At 36.1% G+C, this 26,372-nt stretch overlaps 1 protein-coding gene across 3 annotated transcripts in view; it reads left to right on the forward strand.

Annotated features, from left to right (window-relative positions):
* zld (zinc finger protein zelda) overlaps nucleotides 1-26,372 on the forward strand; it is a 162,103-nt gene that overhangs the window by 98,433 nt on the left and 37,298 nt on the right. For 2 of the 3 annotated variants that reach the window (XM_073972658.1, XM_073972657.1), the window contains exon 2: nucleotides 590-5,217. In XM_073972658.1, the coding sequence (XP_073828759.1) occupies nucleotides 933-5,217 (4,285 nt within the window). In that variant the 5' untranslated portion in view covers nucleotides 590-932. Of the gene's footprint in view, nucleotides 1-589; nucleotides 9,582-26,372 lie in introns of those variants that run through there. The other variant, XM_073972656.1, reaches the window with a different exon arrangement.

A 26,372-nucleotide genomic window follows, 5' to 3' on the forward strand; every position in this document is an offset into this window, starting at 1 on the left:
GCTAGAGTGATTACAACAGACGGACGGGAGCCAATTTCGAACTAGTTTTCCCTTCTCTTCTGTATTCTTTTATTTTTATCTATTGAGGCCTTCATTTCTTTATAATTTGGAGGTTGAGTACAATTTTCTAATGCTTAATATGTATATCTGAAGATATTTCCATTGCAAAAATGCTGTGATCTAACATGTGTCGATCAGCGAAAGTAAAACTTAGCGCGCCGTTTTTCCTGTCTATGCACAAAAAGTATCAAAACGATATTGAGTGGAGCCCCTGAAGTAGACTAAGGCGTCATTTTATTTTACTTAAAAAAAATAATAATAACCTAAATAAAAACAATTAAAAAAATCTTTTTTTTTATTTTAAAGTAGATTTTGTAAAAGTTTTTAAAATAATTTGTGAATGTGTGTGTCCTTATATTGAACAAACGAAATCCTTTTCTTATGAAATCAACGAAAATAAAACCAACCAGCCAACCAAGCAAACAAATTTTGCCAACAAACCAACAACAAAAATCAACCAAAATTAAAAAAAAAATCATGGCATCTAAAACCAGTTTTTTCTTCTTTTCTTTCGTTTTTTATAATTTAGATACAACCGTAACCTAAAAGAAAGAAATCTTTCACAACGACAACGCCAAACTACAACAAAAAAATCCCTTACGAAGAATACACAGCACAAGCAGAAACTCAGGGACTCACTTATCCTTGCAGTAGCAACAACATCAACAAGGCGTTCATTAACTGATCGCTCTCATCGGCACACAGACATCAGACACACACAAACAAATCTTCAACTCAAACCTTTGTGTGTGTGTATTTCTTTTTGGAATATTCCTTATGTTGCCATCAACATCATCTACGTCTTTCCACTCCATGCCATCCTCATCATCGGTAATTGTTTAAAATAGCGGCCGTAACGAATGTAGCAATCAATGGCTACTTTGGCCACAGAAATGCCGCCGTTACATACGGCGGAATCGTTGGCCGGTGTACAAACTCCGGCCAACTCAACACAACCGCCGCCCGGTTCAATGGGCGGCCTAACCAATTCGGGCAGCAGTAATGCCAATTCCAGTGATACAAACGGAATCATAGATTCATCACAATCCTCATCACAGGGCGGAGATGCCATGGATACAAGTAATCATTCAGCCGCAGCAGCAAACTCTTCACAGCCCCAATCATCGGCGTCATCATCAGGGAACAACAACAATGGTAATACCAGCAATACAATATCAGCTGCAGCTGATTCTAGTGATAATCAACCAGGAACACCTCAGCCACACCACAATGGCGGCGGTGGCAATGATAGTCAACACTCGAATTCATCCTCCACATCTCATCACATGCAACAGACACAAAGCAGCTCCATGGGGCCCATTTCCCATCATCCATATGCCAATCATCACATGTATTCTGCCGGTGGCCCACAACAGCCAACAACTACCTCAATGCAACAGCAAATGTATCCAGGCAGCCAACACTCCATGTATGGTTCATCGAGCATGGATATACAGTCACAACCCCATACACCCAATCAACATTCCGGTTATCCCTCCTATCTCAATAGCTATGAACAATTCTATCAGCAGCAGCAACAACAACAACAGCAGCACCAACAACAAAGCAACTCCATGGATTACATGAATTCGAATTCTCAAAACTCCAATATGTATCCTGCCACGGATTACAGTAAACAACAGCAGCAACAGCATCAACAACAGACAACGGGTGTTCGCTATCATCCCTACCTACACACACCCACCTCAGGGTTATCGTCGTCCTCCTCTGCCACCAATGGTGGTGGTGGTGGCGGCTCAACACCCCAACCCCCACCCTCTGCAAACTCTTCATCGAATAATGCGCTGGACGCGGTCAATTCACATTCGTCGGCGCCCGTGGTATCATCGGCCAGCTCAAGTGTCATGAGTCCTCGTGTTGTTAGCTCAACTAGTCCTTCATCTTCCAGCAATCAAATGCAAATGAGTGGCAGTGCCAGCAGCATAGGCAGCATGAGTGCCGGCAATCCCAGCTCTCCGGCCACCAGTGCTGGTGGGGCACCCCAATGTAAAAAGTGTGGCATAATGTGTACGAATGATACGGAATTGCAAGAGCATATAGCCAATGTGCATGGTGCCTCGCCATATGCCAGCAGCGGCTATGCCAGTTCACCGTACATCAAAGAAGAGTTACAGCCACAACAAACACCTCCCTCGCAACACTCACAGCAGCATCCTTCACATCAGCATCCATCTCAACAACAGCAATCAGGTGGTGGTGGTAATCCTGGAGAAATCCTTGACTTGGATAGCCAAAAAATGTTGTATCCTCCCGGCGGCCAAGGGCTAATGCCAGGTGTCGGCGGTGGCATGATGCATCATGCTTCGGCCATGTCATCCACAGACCCCCTACAATCCATGCACAGCATGCAACAACGGGCCGGCATGGCATCATGGGACCAACAATCCACCGAAGGTTTGCCACCCTACCTCCAGCAAAATTCCAATGATGGCAGTGCCAAAAGCATGCCAAATCATTCACCCTATTATCCCTCGCCCAAAGACTCACCCTATCATGTGAGCAACAGTTCCAATGTCATTAAATCGGAATATCCCATGATAAAGAATGAATATCCCGGAGATACCCAATACATGAGTGATAAATCATTTGATCCCACAGCACCGGCGGGTGGTCAACAAATGATGCCGCCGGCAGTTTCATCAAGTCCAGCAGAATTCCCCTCGACCACAACTGGTGGTGGGGGGCCAGATGGCGTTCAACAAGCAGGCGGAAATCAACAATTCCGCAGTGGCAATTTTGAACCACCCTCTTCGAGTTCGGCCCTCAGCACCAATTTGGGTACCAAAGCCGCCAACTGGAAATCCAATGAGGCCCGACGGCCCAAAACCTACAACTGCACAGCTTGCAACAAATGGTTCACCAGTTCAGGTCACCTCAAGCGGCACTACAATACCACGCTGCACAAGAATGCCGTAAAATCCAGTGGTCAACCGGATCCAGCCACTTTACCCATCTCGGCTCATCATCATCCGGCTCGAGAGGGTTCCTCGAAACCTAGTCGCCGTGGTGGTGCAGCAGCAGCTGCTGCGGCCGCTGCAGCAGCCAATGCCGCCGCCCTACAACAACAACCTCCCAATCCAGTTATACCTCCCGAACCGCCGAATAGCCCGCATGACTATGGCGGGCCCCAGACGGCAGCTGGTGGTTTGACGCCAATGTCCCACTATGCTGCCACACCCTCGCCCAACAGCATGTATCATCATCAACAGCAGCAGCAGCAACAACAACAACAGCAGCAGTATCCATACATGCCGCAAGTTCAATCAACGACAAACGCTTCACCACAGCATGCTTCCTCAATGGCTGGCGCCCAACAGCCCGGCTCTCATCCACAAACCGTTATGAACGGTCACCCAAACGCGTTAGCAGGCCCCTCCGTCCCAACGACACACCAACAAACAATGCCAATGCCGTCCTCCCAAATGAGGGGCCTGCTGAACAACAACAACACCACCACAACAACAACAATGCTTATCACAAAGAACGAGCACATGGAGGCGGCAACGGAAGACCCGGATCAACAGGATCCGGATCTGGAAGACGAGGCGGAGGAGGAGGAACTGGCGGGGGAGGAGGAGTTGGAGGAAGCAGTGGGGGTACTCACGGAACCCCAGCATCCACTCACCCCGAAGCAGGAACAGCAGGAGGACTATGTGAAACAGGAGGAATTGGATCACAGCATTCACTCACCAATGGCCGAGGAAGCGGCGGACCAGGAAGCGTCGGCTCACAATGCGGCACACCACCACATGCAGCAACAGTCACAGCATCACTTGCACTATCAGCTGGACCCGCATCAGCAGCAACAGCTCCAGGCAGCGGACATGGAGCGTCTCTATCACAACACCACACCCAGCAGCACTCACAGCAACATGCAAGTCCACTCGCCCCTTATTATCTCCCACCAGCAATACCGGGAGCAACTGGAGCTGGAGCAGCAAATGGCGCCGCAGGGCACCTATACCCTCACGCCAACCCCGCCGCCGCCGCAGCAGCAGCAGCTGCTTCATCCCAATATAATGGAACATCAGCAGCAGCCTTACATCAACATGCCTTTGGCTATCAACACGCAGCAGCACAACAATATGCTGCAGCTGCAGCCGCAGCACATCACCACGGAGCAGCAGCAGCCGCAGCAGGATACTATCATCCCCACCAGTATGGCCAATATGCTGGGGCCCAGCCACCTCATGCCGCAGCAGCAGCAGCAGCTTACGGAGCTGCAGCCGCTAGTCAGTACTCAGCAGCCGCAGTTGCAGCAGCTGGACACAATCAATACCAGTACCCAGCACATGCTGCCGTCGCACATCACCACCACCAACAGCATCACCAACATTCCATCGTACCACCAACTGCAACAGCAGGGCTCGGTACTGCAGCCGCTGGACCACACGCTGACCTATCATCACACTATTATTGGTAATGCGTCGTCGTCGGCGGGTGGTAATAATGGACAGTTGCCGTCGATCAGTCAACTGGCCAATGCTGAGGTCTATACCATCGATGCCTATGGCAATTTGGTACCCACCTCAACGGCGGGTCATCATCAACAGTTCATACAAATGGAAGATGGTCAATTGGTGCAATTGTTACCGGCCACAAATGCTGCAACTGGTGGCCCCACAACAATCTACAGCCAGGCTTCTTATAACCCCTACATAGCCCAAAGGTCACCACATGAAGGTGATTTACCGCCGATATCCTATCAATACAAACAAGAGCCAAGTACAACAGTGACCGTGGTGCCATCATCCATGGCTTATTCTCCCTCGCTGACACCATCATCCAGTACTTCTATGGATCAGAAACCCTACAAATACTCCGATGATTATATAAACAACAATTATGGAAATGCATCGGAACCACAAGAGATGATGGATTCAGCCGCAGCGACACCACCACCTCAACAAACTCAGCTAATGGAAGAAATCGAAGAGAAACAACCCCTCAAGATGGAGAGCAAGAAACCAGCCGTTGTACCAGCCACCAAGCGTAAACGCAACCCCAGCACTTCCAGTTCCGTGGGAGCTCAACCCGTTACCGTATTGCCCAGTGGCCGCATCAAATGCATACCCTGTGACAAGGAATTCACCAAAATCTGTTACCTGACCCAGCACAACAAATGTTTCCATTCCGGTGAGTATCCATTTCGTTGTCAGAAATGCGGTAAACGCTATCAAACCGAAGAGGTTTACATTACCCATTTGGGTAAACATAAGACCACCGATAAGGCGCATAAATGTGATATGTGTCCCAAGCAATTCCATCATAAAACCGATTTGCGACGGCACATTGAGGCCATACACACCGGCAACAAGCAACACACCTGTGAGATATGTGAAAAAGGTTTCTGTCGCAAAGATCATTTGCGTAAGCACATGGAAACGCATAGTAGGCCACGGGTGGCCCCTAAGAAGTCAAGGAGTTCCTCCAGTAGTAGTAGTAGTGCTAGTGGTGGTGCTCGTGGTGGCATTGCTGCCTTTGTTAAGGTTGAAAAGAAATCCAAAGATACAATTAATTTAGGTTTGGAAAATCCCCAAGCCTCGGCCTCGAATAGTTCATTTTCCTCCACAGCTACACCACCGCCACCACAAGCAATGGGCGGTGGGGGACAAATGTTGCAAACGATTTATGAAACATCTGCCTCTTCACCCTCGCCATCGCTAATGCAACAACAGCGTCTGCTGCAAACTCCTCAACAACAACAACAACAAGCTATGCATCCCTTGGATGATGTTGCTGCTGATGATGATGAGCTGTTAGAAGAAGAAGAATTAGATGACTATGATCCAAATGATTTGGATGAAGAAGAATATATTAGCATAGAAAATTATGAGAAACAGATTCAGCAGCAACAGCAGCAAAGGCAATTGCAACAACAGCAACAACAATTAATGGAGAGCGGTGGTGGCAGTGGTGAATTTTCTCTATTAGCCAAACAGCAGGATCACCACCACCACCACCTTCTGCACAGTGATCAGCAACAGTCCTATCAAATTATTGAACAAGAAATTCCTATATATTAAAATTGTTTTCTAAGGGTTGTTTCCTTTTTTCCGCTCAGTACATTTTTAGGGAGATGAGAGAAGGAGAGCGGAAAGAGAGGGGAATATAGAATGAGAGAATGGAATGGAAAGAGAGGTTCTGTAAAAGAAAAAGACTTGAACAATTGTTGCTTTGTGCTTGTTGAAGCTCAATGGAAGAGAGAGAGAGAGGGAGAGAGAGAAAACAGAGAAGGAAAATCTGTTATATCACCATTTTCAAAAAGCACGTTTTCAAGTTGATCCTCAATGGAGTTAGATTTGTTTTAATGAGAGAAGTAGTATATCATTCATATCACAATTTTCAAAAGCACGTTTTTAAATATTTAAAATAATCCTGGAAGAGAGAGTATTTTAAGAAAACAGAGTAGGAAAAATCTTTTATATCACTAATTTCGAAAAGCACGTTTTTAAGTTGATCCTCAATGGAGTTAGGATTTTTTAATGAGAGAAGTAGAATATCTTTAATATCACCATTTTCAAAAGCACGTTTTTTAAATATTTAAAATAATCTTGGAGTCCTTAAAACTATTCCAAAATGATTTAATTTTTAACACAATTTTCAAAGTACGTTTTTCGCTAAAGTGTAAGGGAAGCAGCAAAGTTTTATTTTCATAAATTCAAACCCTTCTCATAAACCTGTACAATATCTTGTCTGAATTTCGGAAGGACGTTTTTGAGACTAATACGAAGATTTTGAATAAGGCCTATGCCAAAAGGCACCTTTAGCTCATCCATTTTACGGAAATACAAGGATGGCTTCAATGTTCAATTATCACCATTTTCGAAAGTACGTTTTGAGATGTGGTCCACCGGAGATATTTGAATATCGTGATGTGTAAATGAGACCTGGAAAGTTACACTTAATCCTTAATAAGGCCTATGCCAAAAGGCACCTTTAGCTCATCCATTTTACGGAAATATAAGAAGGGCAGCAGTGTTCAATTATCACCATTTTCGAAAGTACGTTTTGAGATTTGGTCCACCGGAGATATTTGAATATCGTGATGTGTAAATGAGACCTGGAAAGTTACACTTAATCCTTAATAAGGCCTATGCCAAAAGGCACCTTTAGCTCATCCATTTTACGGAAATATAAGAAGGGCAGCAATATTCAATTATCACCATTTTCGAAAGTACGTTTTGAGATCTGGTCCACCTGAGATATTTGAGTATCGTGATGTGTAAATGAGACCTGGAAAGTTACACTTAATCCAGAAAAAAGGATGTACTTTTGGCATCTAAAAGCAGTTTTTTTTAGAATTTTCATCACCATATTCGAAAGTACGTTTTTGCGTCCATTAATATTTTTCATAAAGTCTGATTTCAAAATGTTTTAATGATATGGAAGGACGGCAGAAATGTTCAAATTATCACCATTTTCGAAAGTACGTTTTTAAAGCAAGCAGGTCCAGAGACAAACTTTATAATATTGAAGTCCATCAGATGTTAATTTTGGCATGAGTTTTGAAGTTAAATCATTATCACAAGAATAAGTTCTCCTTCTTTTGTATCTGAAGTGTCAGGGAAAGGTCACTCAAATTTTAATGGGAAAAATATCAATTCATTTCCTTGTAAAAATGTTTCCTTAATGATGTGGAAGAACGGCAGAAAAAATTTTCAATTATCACCATTTTCGAAAGTACGTTTTTAAAGCAAGCAGGTCCGGAGATAAATTTTATAGTACTTGAAGACCATCAGATGTTAATTTTGGCATGAGCTTTTAGGTGAAATCATTATCACAAGAATAAGTTCTCCTTCTTTTGTATCTGAAGTCCTTTCCCTGTCACTTAAATTTTAATGGGAAAAATATCAATTCATTTCCTTGTAAAAATGTTCAGTAAAATTTGAATGCGATGCATTTTGCCAGAAAAATGTTTCCTTTTCTTTTTTGATGATGTGGAAGGACGGCAGAAATGTTCAATTATCACCATTTTCGAAAGTACGTTTTTAAAGCAAGCAGGTCAATTTTATATTACTTGAAGTCCATCAGATGTTAATTTTGGCACAAGCTTTGAAGTGAAATCATTATCACAAGAATAAGTTCTCCTTCTTTTGAAGTCCTTTCCCTGTCACTCAAAATTTAATGGGGAAAAAGATCCATTCATTTCCTTGTAATAATATTCAGTAAAATTTGAATGCGATGCATATTTCCAGAAAAATGTTTCCTTTTCTTTTTAATGATGTGGAAGAACGGCAGAAAAAATTTTCAATTATCACCATTTTCGAAAGTACGTTTTTAAAGCAAGCAGGTCCGGAGATAAATTTTATAGTACTTGAAGTCCATCAGATGTTAATTTTGGCATAAGCTTTGAAGTGAAATCATTATCACAAGAATAAGTTCTCCTTCTTTTGTATCTGAAGTCCGTTCCCTGTCACTCAAATTTTAATGGGAAAAAGATACATTCATTTCCTTGTAATAATATTCAGTAAAATTTGAATGCGATGCATTTTTCCAGAAAAATGTTTCCCTTGGGCTTTTTGTCAAATCTCAAATTCCATTAGCTGTTAAATTTGAATCCTCCAAATTCCATAGGCCCCACAGTTTTTCCTTTGAAAAGTTATTAAACTGATGAAATTTTCTCCTCTTATTGGTCAAAGAAAACCCGTCGGTATTTCAAATGAATTCAAATTTTTTAACAAATTGAAATTTTGTTATATTTGAAATTGTTTGCCTTTGTAAATAACTTGATTGGACTTGGACAAGTTTTAAATATTAACAAAATTTTGAAATTAAAACAAATTTGAATTTTAACAGCCATATCTCTGACAAATAAATGTGAAGATTTTAGGTTGAAACCTAAGCCGAAAATGTTATGCCTTTTGTATTTTTTTTGAAAAGAATCAACACTACACGAAATTTTATTCTAAAAAGTAGGCTCTGTCCTAGAACCTGTAAAAGTCTACTAGTTTTGAAATTTTGACAATTTTTTCCTTTATAAATTTGTCAAAAAAATCGAAAATGGCAGATTATTGCAGGTTCTGGAACAGAACAATAGGTTTCAAGATTTATTGTGTGGAATCTTAGCCGAAAATGTTATGCCTTTAGTATTTTTTTTGGTAGAGTAAATTGTATACAAAATTTTCTTGGTTTAATGACAAAGGATGTCAAAGGAAAATTCAATAGGGAGAAGCTTTAAATGTTTTTAAATTTGCCAAAAGGACCAACAAGTTGTAAAATTTATAAGAAATATTCAAACATTAGATCAAATTTTTTTGTCAATAAATTCAATTGTCAAATTTTTTTGTCAATAAATTCAATTGTCAAATTTTTTTGTCAATAAATTCAATTGTCAAATTTTTTTGTCAATAAATTCAATTGTCCATAGCTTTTATAGTCCAAGGACCATTCTTTTATTATTTCTTTATATGGGGTATGTTTAAAATCTTAGAAAAATTTCCCTCTTTGCAAGGCCCAAAAAATAAAATAATTTGCCCGAAGGACCAAAAAAAAAGAAATATTTCAACATTAGCTCAAATATAGTTTCCTCTGTTAATGAATTCAAAGGCCATGTTTGCTTGAATCCTTTCGATACAAACTCTTTCCAGTCGAAGGACCATTTCTTTCATTCTTATATGATTTATATTTGAAATCAGCAATTTTTCGTTCTTTCCATGGCTCGAAAAAATAAAAGGAATCTAAGCTGCTAATTTTGTGTATGAATCCCATGAATGCCTACCTTTAATAGTCGAAGGACCATTTGAATTCTTTATTTCGTCTGGATTTTATTTAAAATCTTTGCAATTGTTCTCTGTTACCACGAAGCGAAAAATTACAGGAGCACCAGTCCGTTTTTTAAAACCCTCCAAGACAAACATTTTCGAATCGAAGGACCATTTAAATTCCTTAATTCTTCCGGTTCCCTGTTCCTAAGACGCGAATAATAACAGGCATGCAAGGCTCTACTTTTTAATCCCATCAATGGACACCTTTTATGGTCGAAGGACCACAGAGCAATGCACGCCTTTACTTTTTAATCCCATCAATAGACACCTTTTATGGCCAAAGACCATTTGAATTCTTCACTTCTTTTCTTATGTGTGATTTATATATTAAATATCCCCATAAATAAATTTTCCTCAAATCCCAGGAGCCAAAAACTAAAAAAACAAGCCCCTAAATTTATGTTTGAAACCAATCAATGCATACCTTTTATAGTCGATGGACCATTTGAATACTTTACTTGCAAAATTGTTTGGCAAAGTAAATTGAGTTCTTGGGAAATAGGGGGGGGGGGGTAGAAAAGAATATTGAGAAGCTCTTTTTTCTCTTTCTCTCTCCCATAAATTCAATTTACTTTAACGAATATTTTGTAAGTGTGTCTACTGACAATCTTTTGAACATTTTCCCTGTTTCGAAGACCCTAAAAGTAAAAGGAATGCAAGCCCCGAATTCCCCATGACGTGAGAAAATGCTGAAACTGTGCCGAAGAACCAGTTTTGAAAATTTTCACTGTTCCGAAAACCCTAAAAGTAAAAGGAATACCAGCCACGAATTCCCCATGACGTGAGAAAATGCTGAAACTGTTCCGAAAAAACAAAATATCATGAAACAGCGCATCGAAGGACCGTTTTGTAGACCCTTTCAAAGGGTTTTTTATTGAATAGAAGTTCTTTGGATGATTGACTCGGAATCCAACTAAATTATGTGAAAGAAGGACAGATTTAAAGAAAATGTATCATTATATTTATATAAAATTATTTTTGTAGATGACTTTGGATAGGTTCCTCACCCAACAAAATAATCCCTGAAACCACAAATCTCCAAATATAACTTCAAAGGACCATTTAGGCTTCGAAAGACCACTAATAATGAATATACAGTTTTCTTGAAAAATTAGCAACATTGTAATATCAATCTGCACTATTTTCCTGCAGGGGATGATGATGGACGCAAGTTTTCAACAAATTTACAATGGGTTCCATAAAATTATATGATCGAAGGACCTATTTGTAGAAGATTCCTACATGATTTTCAGTTTTTAACACACAAAATCTTCTGAGACCGATTTCCCATTACAGAGAAACGCCAACAAATATTCCAATTAGTCCAAAGATTCAATGGAAGGCAATATTCTGAACCCGAAAGACATTCTGCAGCTTTTCAGACAATTATCAATGGCCTTCCAAGTCATTGCGAGCTTTCTTGCCCAGCAAAGTGATATGATGAAACCACATATCTCTACAAATAATATCAAAGACAGAATTTTCTGGAAAAAATAATATCGAAGGACCGTTTTTTGGCCTTAAAACCCATTAATGATGAAGTCACAGTTTTCTTAAAAAAATAGGAACATTGGATGATCAATTTGCGGCTTTTGCTTTTGATGGAATATGATCGAAGGACCATTTATATGGACAGAAGGACCAATTTAAATAATTCTTAGTTTTTTTTCCACACAAAAGTCTTCGGTTAACGATTTCCTAAAAGGCTAACAAATGTTCCAGTTGTCCAAAGAATTTGCAGAAGCCATTATAATGAACCCAAGAATCATTTGCAGCTCCTACGGCAGTTGCCATTGAGCTTCCAAATCATTTTAGGGTTCCTCGCACGGCAAAATGATTCGATCGAAATGTTTCATTTGTCCAAAGAATTTGCAGAAGCCATTTTAATGAACCTAAGAATCATTTGCAGCTCCTCCGGCAATTGGCATTGACCTTCAGAATCATTATAGGGTTCCTCGCACGGCAAAATGATTAGATCGAAGTGTTCCATTTGTCCAAAGAATTTGCAGAAGCCATTTAATGAAACCAAGAATAATTTGCAGCTTCTACGGCAGTTGCCATTGACCTTGCAAATCATTTTTGGATTCCTCGCCCGGCAAAATGATTCCTAAAACCACAGGTCTCTAAATTTGATCTAAAAGAAAAAAAATTCTAGAAAAAATAATAATATAGGGATCGAAGCACCATTAATAATTAAGTCACAGTCTTCTTGAAAAATTAGCACCATCCTAAGATCAATCTTCAGCATTTCCTTCTACCTGGATGATGAATGACTCATTTTGAAACAATTTTACGCTGAATTCCACAAAGTGATGTGATCGAAGGACCACAAACTCTTCTGATCTGCCATTACAACGGTTACAAATTATGCCCATTAGTCCATTGAACAAAGGAGAAACACTAACCAATGACCTTCCTAATCTCTTTGAGTTTCTTCGCTCAGAAAAATTATCCCTGAAACCACAAATCTCCAAAAATTTATCTTAGAGACAAAATTTCCTAAAAATAATGATATCGAAGGACCATTTTCCCATCGAATTAAGTTAACGAGACAATGTCGAAGGACCATTTAATGTGAGGATGCTCTTCTTGAAAAATTAGCACCATCGTAAGATCAATCTTCAGCTTTTCTTTCTGCGTGGATTATGAAGGGCGCCTTTTGAAACAATTTTACGCTGAATTCCACAAAGTTATGTGATCGAAGGACCACAAACTCTTCTGATCTGCCATTACAACGGTAACAAATTATGCCCATTAGTCCATAGAACAACGGAGGAACATTGAGCAATGACCTTCCTAATCTCTTTGAGTTTCCTCGCTCAGAAAAATTATCCCTGAAACCACAAATCTCCAAAAATTTATCTTAGAGACAAAATTTTCTAGAAATAATGATATCGAGGGACCATTTACCTATCGAATTAAGTTTACGAGACAATATCGAAGGACCATTTAATGTGAGGATGCTCTTCTTGAAAAATTAGCACCATCCTAAGATCAATCTTCAGCATTTCATTCTGCCTGGGTGATGAATGACTCCTTTTGAAACAATTTTACGCTGAATTCCACATAGTTATGTGATCGAAGGACCACAAACTCTTCTTATCTGCCATTACAACGATAACAAATTATGCCCATTAGTCCATAGAACCAACAGAGGAACACTAATCGAAGAGCTTCTTCGTCTATTTGAGTTTCTTCGCTCAGAAAAATGATCCCTGAAACCACAAATCTCCAAAAATGTATCTTAGAGACAAAATTTCCTAAAAATAATGATATCGAAGGACCATTTACCTATCGAATTAAGTTTACGAGACAATGTCGAAGGACCATTTAATGTGAGGATGCTCTTCATGAAAAATTAGCACCATCCCAAGATCAATCTTCAGCTTTTCCTTCTGCTTGGATCATGAATGACTCCTTTTGAAACAATTTTACGCTGAATTCCACAAAGTGATCTGATCGAAGGACCACAAACTCTTCTGATCTGCCATTACAACGGTAACAAATTATGCCCATTAGTCCATAGAACCAACAGAGGAACACTAATCAACGACCTTCTTTATCTATTTGAGTTTCTTCGCTCAGAAAAATGATCCCTGAAACCAAAAATCTCCAAAAATGTATCTTAGTGAAAAATTTTTCTAGAAATAATGAGATCGATGGACTATTTTCCCATCGAATTAGGTTTACGAGACAATGTCGAAGGACCATTAATAATTAAGTCACAGTCTTCTTGAAAAATTAGCACCATCGTAAGATCAATCTGCAGCTTTTCCTTCTGCTTGGATGATGATGGACACCTTTTGAAACAATTTGATGCTGAATTCCACAAAGTTATGTGATTGAAGGTCCACAAACTCTTCTGATCTGCCATTACAACGGTAACAAATTATGCCCATTAGTCCATAGAACAACGGAGGAACATTGAGCAATGACCATCTAAATCTATTTGAGTTTTCTGGGCCAGAAAATTAGCCCTGAAACCACAAATCTCCAAAAATTTATCTTAGAGACTAAATTTTCCAGAAATAATGATATCGAAGGACCATTTACCTAACGAATTAAGTTTACGAGACAATGTCGAAGGACCATTTAATGTGAGGATGCTCCAACTGTACTTTAATCAGTTTATTGCCAAGATTTAGATTTCTAAACACTAAAATTTGTTTGGCGTTCCTGGGAAAGTCTTTAAAAATTAATTAATGGAAATTTTTATTCAAGAGTTAAAGGTCGAAGGACCATTTCATAAAAGTCTCAATAGCGTGGTTCTAATTCCGTTAGGCAATATCGAAGGAAGCTCCCATGGCGTTTTTAACAATTTATTACCAAGATAGAGGTTCCTAAACTTAAATTTGTTTTGCAAGAAAGCCCTTAAGCATTAAAGGAAAATTTTCATTCAAGAGCTAAATGGTCGAAGGACCATTTCATAAAAGTCTCAATAGCGTGGTTCTAATTCAGTTAGGCAATATCGAAGGAAGCTCCCATGGCGTTTTTAATAGTTGATTATCGAGATAGAGGTCCCTAAACTTAAATTTGTTTTGCAAAAAAGCCTTTAAACAGTAAAGGAAATATTCAACAAAGAGTTATGTGGTCGAAGGACCATTTCATAAAAGTCTCGATAGCGTGGTTCAAGATTAATAGCTTTTTCTCGAATGGAGCAGACTAAAATCAATGCTTACCAATGATAATTAGGTACTTGTCCCTATTACATTCCGTCATAGCAGGTAATTTTAAAATTACAAATAAAAAACGTGTTTATTCCAAAAAAAGTATTCACTTCTCGAAGAACCAAATAAATTATTCAAAACTACTTTTTCTTCCAATATTTCTTGAATAAAAATCATGGATTGACAATGAATACCATGGTCTTTTTTTCAAGGGGAAACAAAATTTTGAAAAAATATTACTTTTTAAACTGCAACCCCCACATTGGGCGCCAATTTCATTTACACATTTAAATATTCAATAAATTGCAATGGGCTTTTTTCAAGAGGAAATAAAACTTTGAAAAAATATTACTTTCTAAACTGCAACCCACATTGGGCGCCAATTTCATTTAGTAGGTAATTTGAATTTTATAAATAAAAAACTTGTTTATTCCAAAAAAATATTCACTTCTCGAAGGACCACATAAATTATTCAAAACTACTTTTTCTTCCAATATTTCTTGAATAAAAATCATGGATTGACAATGAATACCATGGCCTTTTTTCAAGGGGAAATATAATTTTGAAAAAAAAATATTACTTTTTAAACTGCAACCCACATTGGGCGCCAATTTCATTTACACATTTAAATATTCAATAAATTGCAATGGTCTTTTTTCAAGGGGAAATAAAATTTTGAAAAAAATATTACTTTCTAAACTGCAACCCACGTTGGGCGCCAATTTCATTTAGTAGGTAATTTGAATTTTATAAATAAAAAACGTGTTTATTCCAAAAAAATATTCACTTCTCGATGGACCACATAAATTATTCAAAACTACTTTTTCTTACAATATTTTTTGAATAAAAATCATGGATTGACAATGAATACCATGGCCTTTTTTTCAACGGGAAATAAAATTTTGAAAAAATATTACTTTCTAAACTGCGACCCACATTGGGCGCCAATTTCATTTACACATTTAAATATTTAATAAATTGCAATGGTCTTTTCTCAAGAGGAAATAGAATTTTGAAAAAAATATTACTTTCTAAACTGGTATTTTTTCAAGTGGAAATAAAATTTTGAAAAAAATATTCCTTTCTAAACTGCAACCCACATTGGGCGCCAATTTCATTTACACGTTTAAATATTCAATAAATTGCAATAATCTTTTTTCAAGAGGAAATAAAATTTTGAAAAAATATTACTTTCTAAACTGCAACCCACATTGGGCGCCAATTTCATTTACTCTTTCAATAAATTGCAATGAAATTAGTTTGTAGCTATAATAATTAGACTTTTAAAAATATTTTAAGAAAAATATTTTTCTCTCTCTTGGTTTTACTGCTCTCAATTTTGTTCTCTTGGTTTCCCTGCTCTCTCTCATTTCTGTACAAAGCAACAATTTTAATGTTAATTTTCAAGAATTAAGAAAAAATTCTTGAAAATATTTAAAGTACTTTTACTTTTTATTTATTTACTACCAATCTGCTCCAAAAACATTTTTTTTAAGTTTTTGGAATTAAAAAAGTATGTTCCGTCTTTCTTACTCTCACCTTCTCCTCTCATCTCTCTAAAAACTCATTATTTGTAAAAAAAACTATATATTTTTATATACAAAAACAATGAAATTTTGTATTTATCAAAACAAAGACAATGCGTGGAAATGCCATTAATTTAAAAAAAAACCCAAATTGTTAATTTCCAAACATAACCTCAAAGATTTTTTTTCTTAAAATGACGACAAGTAAACAAAAAAGAAAACTAAATAGTGATACCAAATCATTTTTTATATATAAATATAACAAACAAATATCAGGGATTATTAGTGTTAATATATATTTTTTTTAGTTTTTTATAATTATAATTTTTAAATTGTATTATTATTTTTTTTAATATAAGAAAAGAAAACAAATGATAATTTTGCTTACCTCATGATTTAAAATTTCTGTAGTGTCATATTTAAAAAACAAATACCTTATACTCATATTTTTTTAGATTTTTATTTTGTAATATGTATGATTTGTCTTATAAGCAATAAAAATAAATTGTTATTATTTTTTAATTTAATTAAAATACAAAGAAACAAACAAAAAAACAAAACTTCCCTAAACAACAAAAAAATTCCATTAGTTTTAATTTAATAATTTTTTATTATTATTTCCAAATTCCCCCACACCAACTTACCCCAACCCCCCACCCCCCCAAAAAAATACTCCATGTCTTACCTCATTTACAAAAGAAAACACATAATTTTTAAAAATTGTTGTTAGTATTATTTAAAAAAATAAATAAATATATTATAAAAAAATCACTAAAATACTTAATTTTATATTTTTATTTTTTTATAATTTTTTTTTGTATAAAATTTAAGTAACAAAAAAAGTTCTATGAACTTAATTTATGATTTTTATTTTCAAATAGCATTTTGTGTACGTTTATTTATTTTTTTTTTATAAAAAATATGTTTAAAGAAAATTCCTTTATTTGTATAGAATTGCCATTTGTTTATTTGTATTATTATTTTTTGATTTTTAGTTTATTTTTTCCTATATTATTTAAGTCATACAGTGTCTTATAAATGTGTTTTTTTTTATTTTATTATTTTTTCCTCTCCCCCCAAAATAAACGTACCAATTTGTATTTGGAAAAAATATCATAAAAAATATCACCACGAAAAAAATTGAAAAAAATTAATAAATTATTATTTTGTTTTAAAACAAGAAATTGTAAAATTGTTTTGTGTTTTATTTTCATTTTTTCTTAGATGGATTTTCTTTTATTATTTGGTTTGTAGTTTTTCTTTATTTGAATGGTTTGGTAATCCATTTAGAATAATACCAAGGGGTTTGAATATTTTTTTCTATTTGCCCGAATTCAATCATTTATGAACAGATATGGCAACATGGGCTCAAAAAATTCAAAGGATGAATGAGTGTTTTGTTCGAATACTGTTTTTTAATTATTTCCTTATCGAAGGACCATTTACCTACCTAATTGAATATATGAGACACTATCGAAGGGGGGTACTCTCTTATGGCAACGGTACTTCCACTGTACTTTTAACAGTTTTTATTTTATTCTATAGAAACCTCCTACGGAGGTCTTCTATTCTATAGAAACCTCCTACGGAGGTCTTCTATTCTATAGAAACCTCCTACGGAGGTCTTCTATTCTATAGAAACCTCCTACGGAGGTCTTCTATTCTATAGAAACCTCCTACGGAGGTCTTCTATTCTATAGAAACCTCCTACGGAGGTCTTCTATTCTATAGAAACCTCCTACGGAGGTCTTCTATTCTATAGAAACCTCCTACGGAGGTCTTCTATTCTATAGAAACCTCCTACGGAGGTCTTCTATTCTATAGAAACCTCCTACGGAGGTCTTCTATTCTATAGAAACCTCCTACGGAGGTCTTCTATTCTATAGAAACCTCCTACGGAGGTCTTCTATTCTATAGAAACCTCCTACGGAGGTCTTCTATTCTATAGAAACCTCCTACGGAGGTCTTCTATTCTATAGAAACCTCCTACGGAGGTCTTCTATTCTATAGAAACCTCCTACGGAGGTCTTCTATTCTATAGAAACCTCCTACGGAGGTCTTCTATTCTATAGAAACCTCCTACGGAGGTCTTCTATTCTATAGAAACCTCCTACGGAGGTCTTCTATTCTATAGAAACCTCCTACGGAGGTCTTCTATTCTATAGAAGTCTCCTACGGAGGTCTTCTATTCTATAGAAGCCTCCTACGGAAGTCTTCTCTTCTATAGAAGCCTCCTACGGAGGTATTCTATTCTATAGAAACCTCCTACGGAGGTCTATTCTATAGAAACCTCCCACGGAGGTCTTCTATTCTATAGAAACCTCCCACGGAGGTCTTCTATTCTATAGAAACCTCCTACGGAGGTCTTCTATTCTGTAGAAGCCTCCTACGGAGGTCTTCTATTCTATAGAAGCCTCCTACGGAGGTCTTCTATTCTATAGAAGCCACCTACGGAGGTCTTCTATTCAATAGAAGCCTCCTATAGAGGACTTCTATTCTATAGAAGCCACCTACGGAGGTATTCTATTCTACAGAAGCCACCTACGGAGGCCTTTTTTCTATAGAAGCCACCTACGGAGGTATTCTATTCTATAGAAGCCTCCTACGGAGGTCTTCTATTCAATAGAAGCCTCCTACAGAGGACTTCTATTCTATAGAAACCTCCTATGGAGCTATTCTATTCTATAGAAGTCTCCTACGGAGGTCTCGAGGATTTTTTAAAGAATTTCTAATGTTTTCTTGTACAAATTGAAAATTTTAAAGGATTTTAGAGTAATTCTTGAGGTTTTTTTTTTGAAGCACAAATCGAAAATGTTTCAATAAGTTTTGAGATCTCTCCAACTTAAAATTTCCCCCTTGAAACCTTTCAGTTAAATTTTTGAGTGACATATAATCCAAGACTTATATTTCCCAGTGATTTTTTTGTTGTTATTGTTGTATTACCATCCCATTTGAGAATTCTACTACAAATCCTTTTACAAAACAAAAACTACATAGGTATTCTCACTTGTTGTTCTTTTATCTCCACTTGGCACAGAAAAAAACTACCGAAACTACAGTTATTTCAATTGTTCCGCAAGCAACAAAGGATTTGGGAAATCATAAAAAAACACTATTGAGGATATTTGAATTCAGAACACTTGAAAACTAAAAAATAAGACAATCAGTTTCTGTTTTGGCAAACAAAAGGTGGTACTTTAAGGAAATACAATGTCGTCCTCCTATTATCCCCCCGTTTTGGGATAATAGGAGGACAAGGATAAATAGATGAGCTCTGGTTTTTTAGACAATGGCGTATTTTTTATTAAAAAAGAAAAGGATGCGAAAGCCAAACAGAAAAAACTATTCGTATTTGTTTTCATCTTCAGCTGATATTTGAAAGAATTTGTCTTTCATTCGAATGAGAAAAAGGCGAACTAAATTTATAAGGGTCCCATATTGAAATATATTTATGTATGTGTGTTTCTTTGTGTATGTTCTCGACGATATTCCAAGCAAAAAAAATTATTGAGGAACCAACAACTTTTAAAATGGCCAAACAAAGACTAGAGACAATCAAAGACTACACAAAAACAGCAAATAGATTTGTGTGGATGTGTAGATATTTGCCAAAGGTTTTTAGAACTATGCATAGAAATATATGCATGGTATATATAGTTGAATATACATACATACACACATAGTGTGTATAAATACATATCCCATATGCCAAGATACAAACTTTAGATAGGATAGTTGGATACACAAAACAAAGCCATTAAAACCCTTTTAAATACAAATATTTCTTCTAGAATCTAAGGAAACAAACACACGCACACACATATCTTATACAAAATGTCATAGTTGTGTATTTGTAAATACAAACATACACACTTTATCTAAATATTAGTAAAGTTGTATAGCCCCTCCGAAATAAACGTTTAAAGAGTTTTAAAGAAAACCACCCAGAGAAAAGAAAGAATTTATGTAGAAAATATTTAAAAAGGTAACGAATTTTGCTAAAAAACATACACATCTTTAAGCCCATGCAGCCAGCTGAATTGCCGAAATCTTTTTATAACAACAATATATTGCAAGTAATATTGCCATTCCGCTAGCTGAATTAACATATTTCACATAAATACCCCTATTTAGCTAGCTGAATTGAGCTATTTTAACAAAATAACCCTATTCAGCCAGCTGAGTTGAGCTATTTTAACAAAATAGACCTATTCAGCTAGCCTAATTGAGCTATTTTAACAAAAATAACCTCATTCAGCTAGCTGAATTGAGCTATTTTAACAAAATAACCTCATTCTGGCAACTGAATAAAAGTGTTTTAATAAAATAACCCCATTCAGCTAGCTGAATTAAGGTATTTTACCAAAATCAACCTATTCCGCTAGCTGAATTGAGGTATTTTACCAAAATAACAAAATAACACTTCATTGTGATATTTCACCGAAATAACACAATTCAGCTAGCTGAGTTGAGGTATTTTACCAAAATAAGAACATTCAGCTAGCTGAATATTTTTAAAAAAAAAATCCAAGAATATTTTTATAAAAAATCCACGAATATTTTTATAAAAAATCCAAGAATATTTTTTAAAAATTCTTTCAAAAATCCAAGAATATTTTTAAACAATCCACGAATATTTTTTAAAAAATCTACAAATATTTTTTTAAAGTATTTAAAAAAATCCAAGAATATTTTTTAAAAAATCCAAGAATATTTTTAAAAAATCCACGAATTTTTTTTAAAAAATCTAAAAATATTTTTTTAAATTATTTAAAAAAATCCAAGAATATTTAAAAAAACCAAGAATATTTTTAAAAAAATTCACGAATATTTTTTAAAAATTCTTTAAAAAATCCACGAATATTTTTATAAAAAATTCACGAATATTTTTTAAAAATTCTTTAAAAAATCCACGAATATTTTTATAAAAAATTCACGAATATTTTTTAAAAATTCTTTAAAAAATCCACGAATATTTTTATAAAAAATCCACGAATATTTTTTAAAAATTCGTTAAAAAATCCACGAATATTTTTATAAAAAATTCACGAATATTTTTTAAAAATTCTTTAAAAAAATCCAAGAATATTTTTATAAAAAATCCACTAATACTTTTCAAAAATTCTTTAAAAAAATCCACGAATATTTTTATAAAAAATTCATGAATATTTTTTAAAAATTCTTTAATATATTTAAAAAAAATCACGAATGTTTTTTAAAAATTTTTTAAAATATTTTTATAAAAAATTCACGAGTATTTTTTAAAAATTCTTTAAAAAATCCACGAATATTTTTATAAAAAATTCACGAATATTTTTTAAAAATTCTTTAAAAAATCTACAAATATTTTTATAAAAAATTCACGACTATTTTTTAAAAATTCTTTAAAAAATCCAGGAATATTTTTTAAAAATTCTTTAAAAAATCCACGAATGTTTTTATAAAAAATTCACGAATATTTTTAAAAAATCCACTAATATTTTTATAAAAAATTCACGAATATTTTTTAAAAATTCTTTAAAAAATCCACGAATATTTTTATAAAAATCTGCAAGTATTTGATTAGGGTATTTTACCAAAATAACCCCATTCAGCTAGCTGAATTGAGGTATTTTAACAAAATAACCCTATTAAGCTTGCTGAATTGAGGTATTTTATCACAATAGAAGCACCTTTCATTCCGAAAGGGTCTATAGAAGCCCACTTTTTCAAAAGGGGACTATAGAAGCACCCTTTTTTCAGAAAGAGACTATTCTTCTAAAGAAAGGACCATAGAAGCAGCCTTTCTGTTAGAGAGGGACTATAGAAGCAGCCTTTCTGTTAGAGAGGGACTATAGAAGCAGCCTTTCTGTTAGAGAGGGACTATAGAAGCAGCCTTTCTGTTAGAGAGGGACTATAGAAGCACTCTTTCTTTCAGAAGGAGACTATTCTTCTATAGAAGGGACCAAAGAAGCAGCCATTCCTTCAGAAAGAGACTATAGCAGCACCCTTTCTTTCAAAAAGGATCTATAGAAGCACCCTTTCTTTCAAAAAGGATCTATAGAAGCACCCTTTCTTTCAAAAAGGATCTATAGAAGCACCCTTTCTTTCAAAAAGGATCTATAGAAGCACCCTTTCTTTCAAAAAGGATCTATAGAAGCACCCTTTCTTTCAAAAAGGATCTATAGAAGCACCCTTTCTTTCAGAAAGGGACTATAGAAGCAGCCTTTCTTTCAGAAAGGGACCATAGAAGCACCCTTTCTTTCAGAATGGACCTATAGAAGCACCCTTTCTTTCAGAAAGGACCTATAGAAGCACCCTTTCTTTCAGAAAGGACCTATAGAAGCACCCTTTCTTTCAGAAAGGGACTATAGAAGCACCCTTTCTTTCAGAAAGGGACTATAGAAGCACCCCTTCTTTCAGAAAGGGTCTATAGAAGCCCGTTTTCCTTCAGAAAGGGTCTATAGAAGACCGTTTTCTTTCGGAAAGGGTCTATAGAAGCCCGCTTTCTCTCAGAAAGGACCTATAGAAGCACCCTTTCTTTCAGAAAGGGACTATAGAAGCACCCTTTCTTTCAAAAGGGACTATAGAAGCACCCTTTCTTTCAGAACGGGACTATAGAAGCAGCCTTTTCGTTCAGAAAGGATCTATAAAAGCATACGCTCTTCCAGAAAGGGTCTACAGAAGACCGCTTTCTTTCAGAAAGGGTCTGTAAAAGCCCACTTTGTTTCAGAAAGGATTTACAGAAACCCTATAGAAGCACCCTTTCTTTCAGAAAGGACCTATAGAAGCACCCTTTCTTTCAGAAAGGACCTATAGAAGCACCCTTTCTTTCAGAAAGGTACTATAGAAGCACACTTTCTTTCAGAAAGGGACTATAGAAGCACCCTTTCTTTCAGAAAGGACCTATAGAAGCACCGTTTCTTTCAGAAAGGACCTATAGAGACACCCTTTCTTTCAGAAAGGGACTATAGAAGCACCCTTTCATTCAGAAAAGGAATATAGAATCACCCTTTCTTTCAGAAAGGGACTATAGAAGCACACTTTCTTTCAGAAAGGGACTATAGAAGCACCCTTTCTTTCAGAAAGGACCTATAGAAGCACCGTTTCTTTCAGAAAGGACCTATAGAGACACCCTTTCTTTCAGAAAGGGACTATAGAAGCACCCTTTCATTCAGAAAAGGAATATAGAAGCCCGCTTTCTTCCAGAAAAGGTCTCTAGAAGCCCGCTATCTTTCAGAAAGGGTCTAAAGAAGCATTCGTTCTTTAAGAAAGGGTCCATAGAAGCAGCCTTATCGTTCAGAAAGGATCTATAGAAGCATCCTGTCTTTCAGAAAGGGTCTATAAAGGGCCCACTTTCTTTCAGAAAGGGTCTACAGAAGCCCGCGTTCTTTCAGAAAGGGTCTATAGAAGCATCCTTTCTTTAAGAAAGGGTCCATATAAGCAGCCTGTCTTTCAGAAAGGGTCTATAGAGATTCGCTTTGTTTCTAAAAGGTTCTATAGAAGCCCTCATTCTTTCAGAAAGGGTCTATAGAAGCATCCTGTCTTTCAGAAAGGGGTCCGCTTTCTTTCTGAAAGGTTATATAGAAGCACCCTTTCTTTCAGAAATTGTCCTTAGAAGCATCCTTTCTTTCAGCAAGGGTCTATAGAAGTACCCATTCTTTCAAAAAGTTTCTATAGAATCAAAAAATGTCCAACTTCTTTCTCAATCCGATTGCAATTGATTAATGTTGTGCATTTCCTCTACAACTACAACAACTGCACTATATAAACAAATGTTGTGGTTTTTTTTTATCACCACCAATTCAATTTCCGGTTCCTTTAACCTACTAACCATCACCTTCATCTTCCTTCTTTTCCATAACTTGTTGTGTACACATACGACTGTTTTTTGCAACACCATATGTCGCTGTTGCTGAATTCCTTCTTTAAGCCCACAAGGTAGGGTGTTTCATTGTGTTTCAAAACAAACAAAACGAAGACAATTCCACCAAAAATTTCCAAAGAATTAAAATTGAGAAAACAAGATTTCAAAACCTGAAATCTATGAATCACTGTTAGTTTAAAACAACAACAAAAACAATGACATGAAACAACAGGAATAATATAAAGAAGAAAAGAAAACAAAAGAAGAGGAATAAGAATAACCAAGAAGATATAATCATTTGCCAATATAAGGCGCATAAGACAGTAAGAGGAATCTTTGTAGGTGTCACTGTGTGAGTGAGTGTTTTTGTGAGTCTTTGATAGTAGAAGAAGAAAGCCGTCGAAGAAATAACATATGGACAATAAACAGCAATTTTGTTAAGCAAAAAAGGATGAATAATGCAAGATAAATACAAAGAATCACAGAGATACAAACAGAATACATTCAAGAAGGTTCACAGAGAAAAAGAGAGAGTCAGTCACAGATCGTGCAAGGCCACACAGATACAACAATCCATTGCTTTTTAACGGGCTTTGTAAATTACACAGGAAGGAGATTTCTCAATATGGCACTCATTGTCTCTCTGTTTCCTTCTCTTCGTCCTTGCAACATTTGTATCTCACACAGCATCATTTACCCTAGGACATCTCTCTGTATTTTTAAGACACATTTTGTATTTTAGTTTAAATTAACAGCATCATTTCGTGTCAACCAACGTCACAAGGATTCATATTCTCTCTTTGACAGATTTTGTCTGGGAAATGCTACTGCGACACTCGGGACTTATCAGGCCCTGTCTCCCCCCTTCATTATGGAATGTCATTACAGATATTGTAGCTCTCACAGCATCACTCGTGTCTTGAGAAAACCTCTCAAGTGACTTTCTCCCCTTTTTTCTTTCTCCCTTTCTCTGGTGTTGAATGAAGTCACGATTATGAGACCTTTATCATAGGGTCAAAAATATGCCAGAGGAAATAAATCCCGAACTATTGGATCCCCATAGGTCCATATCCCGAACATCTCATAGCAATAATAAACAACACTTGAACATAGAAACCAAATGAAATCAAATAATGAAACCTTAGATAAATATTAAATAAGAAAACAACCACAAATTTTGTACACAAAGAGAGAGAGCACATTAAAAACGATCGTATCTGGGTCGTCGTTGTTTTGTTACTCATCTCAAATATTCTTACCTGGATATTTGAGTTGCGGCAACAACAACAACATCAACTCCAGTTAATAAACTAACCACCACCACCACCTTCGGACGTTAAGTAAAGAGAGCAACAACAACATTAATAATGACTAACTTAATCATCGTCTTTATTATCCTCCTCTCTACCGGAGTAACTCTACTCTGTCATGCATGATGGCATGGTATGGCATATGTTTGTCGCCTCATTATGTTTGTTGTTGTTGTTCTTCTTGTTGCTTCTACTGATGTTGATTGCCATACCGAAACGAACATAAAATAAGGCTCAATACCATAAATATTGCCGAATTTTTTTTTTCGAGAAAAAAAACTAAAACAAAACAACCACAAAAACTACAACAATATTGACATTGAAATGAGGGGAACAGTGGGATGAAAGAGATTTTTTTTTATAAAATTCAAAATTGAAAAATTATGAAAAAAATTTAAATATAATATGTTTAATATTTAACAATTCTTTAAAAAATATTTTTTAAAAAATTCGCGAAGATTCTTTTACAAATTCTTTAAAAAATCCAAGAATATTTTTAAAAATTCTTTGAAAAATCCACGAATATTTTTATACCCTCAGCCTTTAGGCTAAGAAGGGTATATACACTTTGATACGATGAAAATGTGCCTCATCGAAATAATGGTTTTAGACCCCAAGTATGTTTGGACGAAATGTGTTTCAGACAATTTGGAGTCGATCTAGCCATGTCCGTCCGTCTGTCTGTCTGTCTGTCTGTCTGTCTGTCTGTCCTGCTGGCTGGAGCGCACGATAACTCTCGAACCGATGAACCGATTCGGTTCAAATTTTGGCTTTCGTAATATTTTGCCCAAACTTAGTTTAAGTTCGAAGATGGGCTATATCGGTCCACTCCTTCCGGTACCTCCCCCACAAAAGTTCGAAAAAGTTCGGAAAATTTGTGCGCACGATAACTCTTTAAGGGGGTAACCGATTTGGTTCATACTTTGCTCATCGTCAAATATGTACCAGACTTAGATGAGGTTCCAATATGGACTCAATAGGTCTACTCCTTCGGGTACCTCCCACACAAAATTATGGATAAGTTCAGTTTAGGGTCATCTCTCGAATCGCTTTGATTTTTGTTTTAGCAACTTGTATTCAGTGCCCTCCATACGACGGTACAAGTTTCATCAGGGGCAAGTCCATACTTCCTGAGAAAATAGCATGAAAGTTGCAAAAAAACCCCTATGACACCC

This window comes from Musca autumnalis, unplaced genomic scaffold (assembly GCF_047663935.1).
Source record: "Musca autumnalis isolate F117 unplaced genomic scaffold, ASM4766393v1 scaffold_3, whole genome shotgun sequence".
Classification (NCBI taxonomy): Eukaryota; Metazoa; Arthropoda; class Insecta; order Diptera; family Muscidae; genus Musca; species Musca autumnalis.